Source organism: Martes martes (assembly GCF_963455335.1).
Source record: "Martes martes genome assembly, chromosome: 18".
NCBI lineage: Eukaryota > Metazoa > Chordata > Mammalia > Carnivora > Mustelidae > Martes > Martes martes.
This window is the reverse complement of record NC_137906.1, coordinates 38,323,073-38,336,358: the sequence shown is the minus strand read 5'-3', so window position 1 is coordinate 38,336,358 and position 13,286 is coordinate 38,323,073. Positions and strand designations below refer to the sequence as shown.

The window sequence follows — 13,286 nt, the reverse complement described above, 5'->3', positions numbered from 1 at the left end:
CTGATCCACCAGCAGTTGCGCCAGGTCCGGCTCACTGTCCCGCAGCTGACTGAGCTTCTTGATCAGCGCGTGTCTGCGGCACAGAAAACACCAGAGTTAGCACAAGGGCCTCTGTGTTGTGAGGACTCTTCTGAGGTTGGGGTGATCTGAACCTTCAAAAAAGCGTAGCAGGATGGTCCTGTGTGAGAAGAAAAAGCAGATAATGTGAATTCCAGAAGCTACACCGAGAAAATTCAGAGATTTGATGTGCAAATACAGCAGGTACCGAAGTTAATGTATGAACAAGACATTCGCCGTCAGAAACCCTACTTAATCCATACATTTAACAGATTACCTTAGTTCAGGTAACTAAATAAATCCGTAAGCGGGGAAGACCAGGCCTAAGTGTTAAAGCGTATTTGAAGGCTGCAGTGATTGCACGGTTGGCTCGGCTGGTGGAGTGCAGGCCTCTTGATCGCAGGGTCCTTCCTGATCCGGCGTAATATATAAACATATTAATAAACAGCACTAAAACAAAATAGCATTTTGGGGTGCCTTGGGGGACTCTGGGTTAAGTGTCTACCTTCGGCTCGGGTCCTGACTCTGGGGTCCTGGGATCGCGCTCTGCTCACCAGGGCGCCTGCTTCTCCCTCTGCCCCACCCCCTGCTCGCTCTCTCGCTCAAAATAAAATCTTTGGAAAGGAAAGTGTACAAGAGGGAGGGTAAGTGGCCGATCACCCAGAACACTACTGGATTTCTAGTAGATTCCATAGATCAAAAGAAATACAATCATTTAGAAGAAAACAATTTCAGGACTGCTGAAGCTGAAACAAAACACACAGAGGTCAAAAGGGAGACTGGAAACGGCATGAGGAGAGCATTTCTGTGCAGGAGAAAATACCGTAAATCCCGTCTGACCTTACTCATATGCAACCTACATCAAAATTGAGACGTTTTTGGTAAAACTGAAGGCGCTGAAGAAATTGAAGCATGTCTAACTGCCACAGAGGACAGTGGGAGTCCGTCAGCACGGGCGTGGACGCTGCCCTGAGACGCAGCGGCCTGTCTCAGGGCACTGCGTCCGGCAGAACCGCTCCAAGACTGCTGGCAAACACGCGCCCCTACTGTGGCCCGCGCGGGAGACAAAGGTGCAAGGGAAAGGAGGCTGTGAGTTCCTTTGGTTCTTCCCATTTCTGAACCAGATGAACACGTTACCAGTTTTAAAAGCAACTGAAATTTCAAAGTAGTCTCTGGCAACAGAAACGAGCACCCGGGACAGCCACCTCCCAGCACCACTCTCGGGCCGCCACGAAGGCCGGTCCATGGGGACCAGCCACAAGCCACGTCCAGTCTCACCCGCTGACTCCGTGTCTAGTCATCTGGCTCACGAAGCGGAAAAGGAGCCTCCTTCCTCTCCCCAGCAATCTAAACAAAATTTATGATTATAAACCAACATGAAAAAAACTTTATGATAATTAAAAATAGTAAAGCACACAGCGGTGCCTGGATGGCTCAGTGGGTTGAGCGTCCAGCTCTTGGTTTCTGCTCAGGTCATGATCTCAGAGTTATGGAATCGAGCCCCGTGTCTTACTCCGCGCTCCACAGAGCCTGCCTGAGTTTCCCTCGCCCTCCCCTCTGCCACTTCCATGCTCTCAGAATCTTAAAAAACCGTTAAAAAACAAAAAAATATATACAGCAACGTAAGACTAGAGTCCAGAAAAAAATACACCAAATGGGTTATGGTAAGTATGGAAGGAGACAAGCCTAGAGAGGTTTGCTTTTTGCTATTTTCTAACATTTTTGGTAACTTGGCATAATTTCATTTTAAACAACTACTGTAGGGGCACCTGGGTGGCTTAGTCAGTTAAGCAGCCAAAATTGTTGGTTTTTGCTCAGGTTGTAATCTCACGGTCATGGTTTTGAGCCCCAGTGCTCAACAGAGTCGGCTGGAGATTTCCTCTCCCTCTGTCCCTTACCTCCTACCATGTACTCCCTCTCTGTAAAATAAATCTTACGAAATCATTGTATACAAAATCCCCCCAAAAGTTTTCATATACAGCTGCAAGTTAGAAGATGAAGTTTCAGGGCACCTGGATGACTTGGTTGTTAACCTCACCTGCCTTCAGCTCAGGTCATGCATGATGCCAGGGTCCTGGATCGAGCCCCACATCGTGCTCTCTGCTCAGTGGGGGGCCGGCTTCTCCCTCTCCCACTCCCCCTGCTTGTGTTCCCTCTCTCTCAAATACCAAAAAAGGAAAAAAAAAGACCTAAGTAAACAGATCTAGCATGTTCATGGATGAGAGAATGGACATACAGATGCCAGTTCATTCGAAATTGACTTGGGATCTCAATCAAAAGCCGAACTCCGTGCGCGTGTGTAACCTGTCAGGCCGCCTCGTACAGCGCAGATGGGCAGGAGGGAAGATACCCTTGAAGGGAACTAAGGGGAAAGTCACTGAACGCAGACCTGCGGGGAAGACCGTGCACTGCGGCCACTGGACAGAGACGTCCACGCGGGTCAGCAGGGAGAGGACAGGCGTGAGCGGCTGGGGTGTTCATGTGGAGTGAGGTACGATGACTCTTACATCCCAAACCAATTAGAGATGGACTAAAACCAGCCCCAAAGCCAAAATGTTAAAGCTTTTAGACAGAAGTGTTAGGAGAATACGTTCAAGACTCTGACGAGAAAGATTTCTCAATAAGACCTAGAAAAGCACCGAACACAGACTTGTAGCACGTGCAGCAGGCGAAGGGGTCGCGGGGCTCAGACTCCGCTGCGCAGTCACAGGATGGGCAGGACCGCACAGTGACGGGGTAAGGGACGTCGTGGCGAGCATGTGGTGGTGTCCGTAAACGTCAGATCGCTGTTGTGCGTCCAAAACTAACACCGTATGTCAACCAGACCTCAAAGTAACGAGTTGTTAAAAGTTATGACCGTTAAAATTAAAAACTCCTCGGAACACATCTTCAGACACGTGAAAAGACACTGGAAGAAGATGCAACTGAGAAAGCGCAAACTACAAGACGAACAGGACAAAGGACGGTCTCGGGCGTGTCACCAGAAAGCCAAGCTGAAGGACACGGAGTGCAGGGCCAGGAGCCTCCCGTGCCAGCTGCACGTGGCAGCGGCATCTCCTCACCCCCCAGAGGCCACTGGGGCAGGTGAGCCTCAGGCAAACGGGCAGGGGCCAGACAGGACACAGTGGTCCGAGCAACCCGTCCCAGCAGCCCCCAAATGAGAACGACCCCCAAGTCCACCAGGAAAGGCTGAATCATGGCGCTGAGGCAGAGCCCTGCCTGTTAGCCCGCCCCGACACGAACGCCCGCCCCCTCCTCCGGCCACCCTCCGCTGAGAAGCGAAGGAGGCACAACCTCAGAAGCACATGCCTGGGGACACCACTGACAGGCCACCCAGAGCTGTGTCCAGGACACATGACGGTCAGCCTAAAACACAGTGAGGAGCTCTGAGTCTCTACAATGAGGCCTGTGGGGCCGCTGAGGAGGGACGGGCCGCACCAGGATAGCAGGACACGGGGGCATCCAGCCGCCAGCACTGCGGTGTTCTAGAACCTCCCACTCAATGTAGTTGGATCGCACAGCTGGTGTCTAGTTCCCAAACGCCCGTAAGCCTTCTGCCCTTGCTAGGTGTCAGGCGCGAGCCGCACCCCCATCTGCACCACATCACCGGGCAGGGCGAGTCGTGGGTGCCCCGGGTCCACGGCGCCGGGAGCCTACCTGGGGTTGATCTCCAGCGTGGGCTGCAGCAGCTGAGCGCGCTCCTCCTGGCTCTTGGCCAGCTGCTGCATGCGCAGGAAGTGCCGGGCGGCCCCCATCTCCAGCACGGTGATCATGGCGGGGTGGCTGTCCAGTCGCAGAGTCACCTACACGCAAGGCCGGGGACCGGGTGAGGGCACAGCGGGAGGTAGGGGGGCCCCGGGGTTGCAGGGTCTTGACCAGGTCAGAAGCTTCCCCAGGTGACAGCAGAGAATGCAGGGCTCTGGGGACACCCTCCCCGCCGCCCCGCACCACTGAGAAGGGAGCGGGAACCGCGATCACATCAAGTTCCCGGGACAGAATCCTGAACGGGGACTCCCTCCTCCCGTGTCCCTCACAGCCCCCGGTTTCTCATGTATCAGTGGCTCTCCTAAGGCCATCCCGCCTGGTTGCCCACAGGCCTCTGACGTCCTGTGACTGTGGGGAACCCGCAGGCCCGCCCATGCCGATGGCCTGAGCCCCCTTCCCGCAGACCACGCTCTCACCAGCCCTGCCCAACACGCTCCCAGGGGACTTGGCGCCCTCCGGCACACCTCCTCCCCCACGCATGCACACGCCCTGGGAGGAGCAGCGACATGCCCGTCCCCACCCCAGACCACGGTGTCCCCGGCCACCGGGAGAACACGCACGAGGCCAGCCGCTCAACCCGCAGCTGTGGGGTCACGGAGGTGGCCCGTCTCTCGAAGGCCTCACCTTCACATTGGTGACACGTGACCCCAGCGCGTTTCTCATCCAAGCCATCAGGTCCTCCGTCTCCTTCTCCGACAGGCGGTCACCGGCTACGGGGAACAGAAGGGAGGGAGCCCTGAGCTGCTACGGGCAGCCCCACCCCTGCGGTCGTCCCGGGACCTGAAACACTTCTGCCCCGGTGCGGGCTGCAGGAAGGCTCCCTCCAGCCCCTGCCGGCCACCAGCACAAGGACAGAAGCTTCCCAAGAAGCTCTTCACCTAAGGGCAAGCAGCCAGAACGACCTCACGAAGGACTCTTCCGGGGGCGCGGGGCTGGCTGAGCCGGCAGAGCATGCGACTCATGCTCTCAGGGTCCCAAGTCCCAGCCCCACGGTGGGTGCGGTGCCTACTTTAAAAAAAGGTCACTTTCGGTTGCCTGAGGCTCGTGGAATTTTGTAGGCGTTTTCTTAGAAGGATGATTTCTCATCCTCTCAAGAAGCCGCGCCGGACGGGGCACGGGAGAGGTCCTGGGCTCTAAACGGAAGCGGCTCCCAACAGCTGCTTCTGTGCAGGCTGGGGACCCCGGACACAAAGGAGCAAGAAAGACCCCGCGTCCACAGCCCCTGGGCCTGCCTCCCCGTGCGCCCGGCCACCGCCCGCGCCTGGGCCCAGACGGAAGGGGAGCCGACCTGGGGTCCCGGCCTCCAACTTCTCCTCCTTGTAGTGGTCAACAACGATGTCCGTCTCCACGGAGATCAGCTTCTTCCTGTCGAACTCGCGGAGGTGGAGCAGAGTCAGCTCATCAAACTGCTCGTAGCAGAACAGAACCTGCGAGGGCCGGAGAATGCGGCATCGGGCCTGGGGACTCTGCCCGGGACGGGGGAGAGGGGCGCGGGAGGTGTGGGCGGGGTCCCGTGGCCGGAAAGGCCACACCAGAGACCCTGGGGCCTCCCGAGCCGCACGGATGAAGGGGTTCACCAGACGGCCCCGAGCGGGGCCCGGGCTCCGTCAGAGCAGCAGGAACAGCGACTCCACGGAGGAACCACGTCACCCCCCGAGACACGCAAACCAACAGCAGCTCAGCTCGGCCTCCGGGCACCCGGACGTCACCTGGCGCTGCCTGGTCGTCCAGTGTCCTGGGGCCCATTCGGAGCCCGTTCAGCCACCGTCCGTCAAGCAGAAAACCCTCCTTCGGGCGCTCGGACACCGGTTCTCCAGCCCCGGCCCGTGGCACACCCACCTCCGTGTTTTTCTGCTTCACGGCTTCGTAGTAGGGCGAGTGCTCGGCCAGCTGCCGGCTGGGGGCGCACAGGTAGTAGATGGTGCGGCTGCCGGGCTGCATGCGGCTGGCGTAGTCCGGGAGGCTCGTCAGCTGCCCCGCGGGCAAGGCCGAGGACTCGTACCGCAGCAGCTTCGCGATCTCCTCCTGCGGACAAAGGCCAGCTCGCTCGTTCCAGGTCCTGCCCTGAAGGCCTCCCAGCCGCCTGCGGCTACGGGGAGGAAGGGCTCTGGCCGGCCTCACCCCCGCCTGCCGGGCCCAGGGCTGGCGCTCAGCCCCTGGGGGGCTGCGGGGACTCTGGTGGTATCCGTCAGGTCCCCCATCGAAAGTCTAGGGAACCCTGGAGAGAACCTTCACCCCAGGTGGTCCAGGGGCCTGGGGGAAGGGGTTCTCCAGTCTCGTTCTAAGAGTGACCAGACGCGCCCGTGGCGGAGACTTTCCCGACCAGCATCTTCCATTCTAGTCACTGACCCTGCCTCTTGGGCACGTGGACGTGTGTGGAGGCCACATTCGCAGGCTTCCCCACAGCACAGACTAGCCCAAGGCGGGGTACGGACGATAGTGGGCGTGTACTGAAGGGGGGGTCCTGTCGTCCTCCTTCCTGTTAGCTGAAGTCAAGGGACCTGCTGGTGTCCTATCCTCTCGACGGGGGAGGTGCCTGCTAAGGACTGAGGAGCGACAAAAAGCAGGGGCCACCAGCCCAGATGGGACTTGGGACCTAAACTGCCTAGTCTACACCACTGACTTCTCGATTATCTAGCACAGACATGCACGAGGGGGACACAAGGAAGACGGGAGCCTGTTCAGAGGCGATGTCCGACGGAATGGCACGATGGGGATGCAAAAGCCACACGTGCTGTTTGCCAGAGACACGTCACTGGCAGCACACACATGTTCAGACAGGCCCGCACCAGGAGCCAGGGCGGGGGGGGGGGGCGGTCCTGCCACCAGCCAGCAGCAAGGACGGCTCGAGGCCCAAGCCCCATGGCCTGAAGAACCCCCTGGGGAACCCCAGACATTCGGTCGTGTCCTTCCTCACCTCCTGCTGTTCTGGTGCAGAAGAAATCCTGGCCCTGGGAGTACCCGCTTAATGGGAATGGGTGTCTTTTTGGGAGGATGAGAATGTTCTGGAACTGGATGGTCGTGGTTGCACCACTTGCGAACATATGGCCAGTGAACTGCTCACAAAACTGTTGACTTTTTGATGAATTTGGGGGCAGCTGGGTGGCTCAGTCAGTTAAGTGTCTGCCTTTGGCTCAGGTCACAATTGCAGGGCCCCGGGATGGAGCCCTGTGTTGGGCTGCTCAGTGGGAAGCCTGCTCCTCCCTCTACCTCACTCATAACTTACTCCCTCAAGTAAATAAAATCTTTAAAAAAAAAAAAAAAAAAAAAAGAATAAATTGGAGCGCCTGGGTGGCTCAGTGGGTTAAGCGTCTGCCTTCGGCTCAGGTCATGATCCCAGGGTCCTGGGATCGAGCCCCGCGCTGGGCTCTCTGCTCAGCAGGGAGCCTGCTTCCCCACCACTGCCTGCCTCCCTGCCTACTTGTGCTCTCAAATAAATAAAATCTTAAAAATAAATAAATAAACGGATGAATTTTATGGTGTATGAATTACATGACAATTTAAAACTGGCCAGAAAATGTTTATGGGATGATTAAAGGATTTTAATCTGGCCCCAGGGACACTGCATTAAAGGATTTTCACCAATCACACTGAAAATGCCCTGAATGCCCTTCCCACCACAAGAAACAGGCACCTTGCCCCGTCCCCTGCCTTATGTGATCTCCAGAGCACCCCAAACTCTTGTGGGAGGAGACCATGCATGACCACCTCCTTCCAGCATTAGGCCGGGAAGAGTTCGGGCTGCACGACACGGAAAGGACGCTCAGAAGCAGTGCCAGTCCTGCCGCGTCCCGTGACAGAGGCCCGGAGGCCAAACGCTGCCTTACCGACCCTTGTGCAGCACCCCACTAGGCCATACTCATGCCCCAGGAGGCTCGGCTTTTGGGCCTCCACAGAGCATGGCAGCCCGGAGAAAGGCCCAGAAACCCGTATCATACCTTGACTTCCTGCTCAGCGGTGGTCACGATGCCCTCCCTCATGAACAAGCCATAATCTTCAAAAAACTTGGCATATTTTTCGGCATCTTTTTTACTCTGGTCAATGAAGAATTTTATTAGCCTCTGCTGTAGAAGGTCCCGGAGTTTCCTGCAGAACAGAAACGCATTTATCCCACACAAACAACTTCTGAGAAAAGGTCAGAATGGCAGGAAAAACATTTATTCCCACTAATAATCACAGCAGTGAAAATAACACCATTTTGATGAAACTAAAAAACACAAAGCAAAAATAAAGGGGACCCCTGACAAACCCCAGTTGGGGAGACACGCCCCCAAGAGGCAGGAATGAGAACCAACCCCCTGTGGGGGCCATGGTCTCGGTTCCCACTGCAGATCGCACCTGAGACCAAGGTCAGCAAGCTCTACGGACCAGCTCTCCGCGGGGGCGCACAGAACAGCCCCCGTGCTCAATGGGGAAGACCAGGCTAAAGGAATGTAAAAAGCTGCCGGGCCAAACATCACATCCTCTAACGGTTCTTAAGGACGTGAGAAAGTACCTCACGCTGGAAAGATGAGCAGAAAAATCCCAACTCGGATAGACCGCGGGGTGCGCATGCGCCAAGCCTGTCCCCACCACCTCCTGCGCACTGCAGCGTCTCTGGGGGGATCCACACCCGCCCCCCCCACGCCGGGCACTGCAGCCGGGGCTGACACGCGCATGCTACCGACACAACCAGCTGTACAAAACTCAGACTTTGGGGGGATTGGGGTGTTTACTGTGGCATTATAGAGTGACGCAAAATTATAAGCAGCTTCATTAGTGGAATCGGGGGTATTCTCATTTCCTCGCCAATATTTTGCTTTTCTTTCACAACAGCAGCATGACCATGTGTTTCCATAATAGCGCAGGACGGGGGCCAACGGTCTCAGGTTCCCCGAAGCCCTCCCTCTTTGCTCTTGTCCCCGTCCTCTCAATCCCTCAGGCCAAGGGCAGAACAGGACAGCACCCGCACCCAGGGTGGGGCAGCCACAGTGGCTAGGACGGGACGTCGAGCCCCAGGAGGGTGCCCATGCAGCCCGGTGTGGACGGTCAGAGCCCGCCAGGTGCGGGGTGGGCACGAGCACGAGGGGAGGGTAGCAGCCACGGCATGGTGGGGAACTGGTCCACGCTTCAGGTTAGGGGTGACAAGAAGCTGATGGCGTATGGTTAAAGGCAGCAGCACACATGGGAAGGGTCAAGACCGATGTCCCTGTGGTGCCTGCAGGTCATCGGAGAACTCGCCAGACACAGAGGCGAGCTGGTGTAGACGCACACACACGCACACAGACTTCCTGGATTCCTCTGCTGACTGCTAAGAGGCCTGGGAGAAAGGACACCCCAGCAGCATCGGCAGCCCTAGGGCCCAGATCCTGGCTTCTTGCTACCACGCTCCAATCAAAGGAACCAGGGCACCTTCACGGAGTCAGTGGTCCTGGGGTCAGAGCAAGACGGAGGCGAAATACAAGGAGAGCCTGGACTGTCCTGGGCCAGAAGCAACGATGCTGAAAGCAGGGCGCGGGCGCGTCCAAGGGCAGGGGGCCCGTCTGGGCGGGCTCCTTCCTGCTGGCCATAGTTGGGGCATCGAGACACATGAGGACAAGAACACATCAAAACCCATAAAACAAAACGGGTAATCAGTTCCTACAAATAAATTTCAGGTATTTAAAAATGAACACATACTACAATAAATATACACGGAAAGTCCGAGGAAGCAGGGCGCCTAGGGGGCTCAGCCGGTTGGATATCTGCCTTCGGCTCGGTTGTGATGTCAGGGTTCTGGGAGCCCCTTGTCGAGCTCCCTACTTGGTGGGGAGTTTGCTTCCCTCTGCCCCTGCCTGTGCTCACTCGCTCTCAAAAAAATAAAAATTTAAAGACAGTTTGATGAAGCAACCAGCGGTTCACACAGCTGCAAAATACCAGCCCTGCCTATGCCGGCTTAATTCCAAAGGGGAAAGGACTAAAGTGACACAGACACCTGGCAGACACCCTTCGTCACGTGCCACGTGAACATCCCCAGCAACGGGACGACAACTCCAAAGTCAGGCCCCACGTGCCAGGCTGCAGTCACTGTGCAGCTCCTGCCCCGAGTAACACACGGATTCAAGTCCAGGTACACCACTGACCGGCCTCACTGGTCTGGGACTGGTCCCGCAACCGTGACCCGGTGGCGCCACCTCAAAAGACAAGAGGCTGCCGGGGAAAGGTCACAGTCAGTCCGGGTGAGCGCCAGCACTCAGGAGACAGGAGCTATTGCTACAGTCCGGGTGGGGACCTGAGAAACGCAGCCACCTCCGCCCACAGGGATTCCAGAGGCACGTCTCCGAGAGAGGAGCGCCCTCACGCTGTCCGTGACCTTCCTGGACCAAGATCAGATCCTTCCTGACCGTCGTCCTCTGCCTCCCCTCCCTCACAGGCAAGCGTGCCTGGCGTCTCCCCAGCGTGTCCAAGTGGGGGCGTGTCTCCCCACACACAGCCCCCCAGGCCCGGGCCCGCCGCAGCACCACACCCTGCCGGGACCCTTGGTGGCAAAGGTGGGCGCCCCATCTCGCGCGGGCGCCGCCCCGGCCCCTCCCCGGCGGCTCACCTGATGAGCGCGCTCTCCTGCAGGAGCTCCCGACTGAGGTTCAGGGGGATGTCCTCACTGTCCACCACGCCTGTGCGAGACACGGGCCGTCAGGACGCTCGCAGGCCCGCGGCTCTGCCCGGCCCTCACCGCACACCCCTCCGCCTCCCCACCTGTCACCGAGATCACACGTGGGTGACAGCAAACTGCCAAAGGACACGGAGGAGAGGATCAGTGGGGCAACACCTTCTGGCCCCAAAATCCTGCTGATGTCTGAGAGCGGACGCACACAGCCCGGTCACAGCAACGTGCCCAGAGCAGCCGGCGGGAAGCTCCCAGGGGGGCGCTGAGCAGCCTCCCGTGGCCGCTCAGCCGGACCCCGCACCCACGGCAGACGAGCGCCCCCCACCCTCACCGGGAGCCGCGCGGTCCCCGGCCTGCAGCGCGGCGGCCCACTCGGTGGAGCTCGGCCACGGAGCCCCGTACCTCGAACGAAGCGCAGCCACTTGGGCAGGATGTCGGTGGCCTTGGTCTGGATGAGGACCTTGCGGCTGTACAGCGCGATGCTGGAGCCCAACTCCCGGCTCACGTCAAACATGGATGGTTTCTGGGGGCGAGGAGAGAGCAGTGTTGGGGAGCTCTGGGGACGACGCTGAGGACCACCCCTTCCTACGGAGGTCTGCGCCGGGGAGCTGTGGGGGGTGTGCGGGGACCCAGAAGGAAGAGAGAGGTCAGAAGCCCGAAGCCCAGGGAGGAGCCCTACACGCTCTCGGCAGGGGGAGCAGGGAGTGGGGCTTCCAGGCAGCTGCGGCCCCCATCCCGTTCCCCCTGGAGGACGCCAACGGCAAACTGCACGTCTCCGTGAGCAGAGCCAAACCCACTGCGGCCGGAGATCAGACACAGCCCACGGGAAAGTCCAGCTCCTCACTGGGCTGGCGTAGCCCCAGAATGGACTGTCCACTTCCGTTTTCAGTCATTTATTTTTCAAATGTTATTTATTTATTTATTTGAGGAGAGAGGGGCAAAGGGAGAGGGAAACAGAATCCCATGACCCACGAGATCCCAACCTGAGCCAAAACCAAGAGTCAGATGCTTCACTGACCCACCGGGCACCCATCTTGTACGCTTCTATTTTTTAACTTGTACACTTTTAAACGGCTGTGAAAGCAGGCAGAAGTTTTTTATGTCAAAAATACGTGAAATCCATGGGGTGCCTGGGTGGCTCAGTGGGTTAAGCCTCTGCTTTCAGCTCAGGTCATGATCCCAGCGTCCTGGGGTCGAGCTCCACATCGGGCTCTCTGCTCCGTGGAGAGCCTGCTTCCCCCTCTCTCTGCCTGCCTCTCTGCCTACTTGTGATCTCTGTCTGTCAAATAGGTAAATAAAATCTTTGGGAAAAAAAATGTGAAATCCAAATCGCTGAGTCTGAAGTTCCCTAGAACGCAGCTGGGCTCCTCTGCAGCCTCTGGGCGCCCCTGCTCCGGCGGACGGGCTCCAGGACTTGTGTGGCCTGTGAAGCCTGAACTAGTCACAATCACCCCGCGGCCTCCACGCACACCACACTGGGACCCGCTGGAACGCAAACTCTGACTCAGGAGGTCCTGGGGGCACTGAGGTTCTGCAGTCCTAACGAGCCCCCGGGCACGCGGGCACCGGCGTGCGGAACTCAGCAGTGAGGGTCTCACTTTCCAAAAGGCGGAGCCACGGGGCGTTACGAGGGCGGCAATCAGAAAAGGCCAGGAACCTCTTCAGTCCCCGAGCAGGCTTCCCTGTTGCAGGATTCATCAGAACCTCCGCCATGCAGCTGAGCTGGGGGTCTCAGGGGCCAGGCACAAGCACGGAGCCCCACGCGGCCGCGCGGCTCGGGGACGCACCCGCATGCTGCCCTGAGGGACTTCCCACAGCTCTCCAACGGCCAGGCCTGCGCGCCCGAACATCTCTGTCCTACCCCAAGACGGCACGTGGGACCCCCCCCCAAAAACCCTGCTCCCCTAACTGGAGACATGAATTCTGCTTTTATTCGGATGCTACCAAGTTAATTCCTGGGATGTCCATACTGCTCTGTCCCCACTCAGGGCAGGGCTCCCGGCGCCACGGGGGACGCCCGCCCGCACCCCACGGAGCAGCAGCCCGGGACTGGCAGCCTTGCCCCCGCCGCCAGGCCTCACCGTGTCGGGCACGTAGAAGACACTCCGGATGTTGAGAGGCGCGTCCGTCCTGTAGTGCAGCGTGTAGCGGGGCTTGTCGTGGGCCTGAGCCACGTAGCGGTAGAACTCCTCGTGCTGCCACTCGCCCACGTCCTTGGGGTCCATCATCCAGACGGCCTGGAAACGGGGACACAGGAGGATGCAGAGGCTCAGCGGTGCCCTCCCCACAGAGCTGGGCTGCGGAAGCCCGTGGCCCCAGGTGCTGGCAAGTGCACCCCGCAGATGATGCAAGGCCCAGCCCGGGGGACAGAGCAGGACGGCGGGCTTGGGGCCAAGCCCCTGCCCCCGACTCCGGCATGGGGAGGAAGGGGTGTCCCACAAAGACACACAAGAGGCTCGAGAACAAGGGCCCCTCCCAGGACAGGGGGTCAGGAAAGGCCAGCCCAGCGGTGCCCACGTGCCTAGGGTACATCACAAATACAACAACTGAACAGACAAAGAAACACGGTCTAGCCGCGGACTGCGACTCCGCCGTAAAAGGAGCGGAGGACTGACATGGGCTCCAGTGTGGATGAACCCCAGAACTGTTACGGTGAGAAGCCAGACACAAAGGTCTCGGTGTCTGATTCCACTGATGTGACATGTCGGGGGCAAGGGGAGGAGAGATGGGGAGCGACTACTAATGCAGGCAGGTTCCTTTTTGGGGTGAGAACATTCTAGAACAAACTATGGCTCTGTGAACACACGAAGGACGGCCAAACTGCACGTGGTGCACATGG

At 58.4% G+C, this 13,286-nt stretch overlaps 1 protein-coding gene across 1 annotated transcript in view; it reads right to left on the bottom strand.

The window, feature by feature from the left end:
• The window catches only part of TRAP1 (TNF receptor associated protein 1), a 53,653-nt gene that overhangs the window by 763 nt on the left and 39,604 nt on the right, over positions 1–13,286 (bottom strand). Inside the window, exons 9-17 of the mRNA XM_080830954.1 lie at positions 12,529–12,684; positions 10,850–10,970; positions 10,385–10,454; positions 7,761–7,908; positions 5,662–5,847; positions 5,111–5,249; positions 4,447–4,532; positions 3,715–3,860; positions 1–73 (exon numbers count right to left, since the gene is read on the bottom strand). Coding sequence (XP_080687080.1) covers positions 1–73; positions 3,715–3,860; positions 4,447–4,532; positions 5,111–5,249; positions 5,662–5,847; positions 7,761–7,908; positions 10,385–10,454; positions 10,850–10,970; positions 12,529–12,684 — 1,125 coding nt within the window. The remainder of the gene's footprint in view (positions 74–3,714; positions 3,861–4,446; positions 4,533–5,110; positions 5,250–5,661; positions 5,848–7,760; positions 7,909–10,384; positions 10,455–10,849; positions 10,971–12,528; positions 12,685–13,286) is intronic.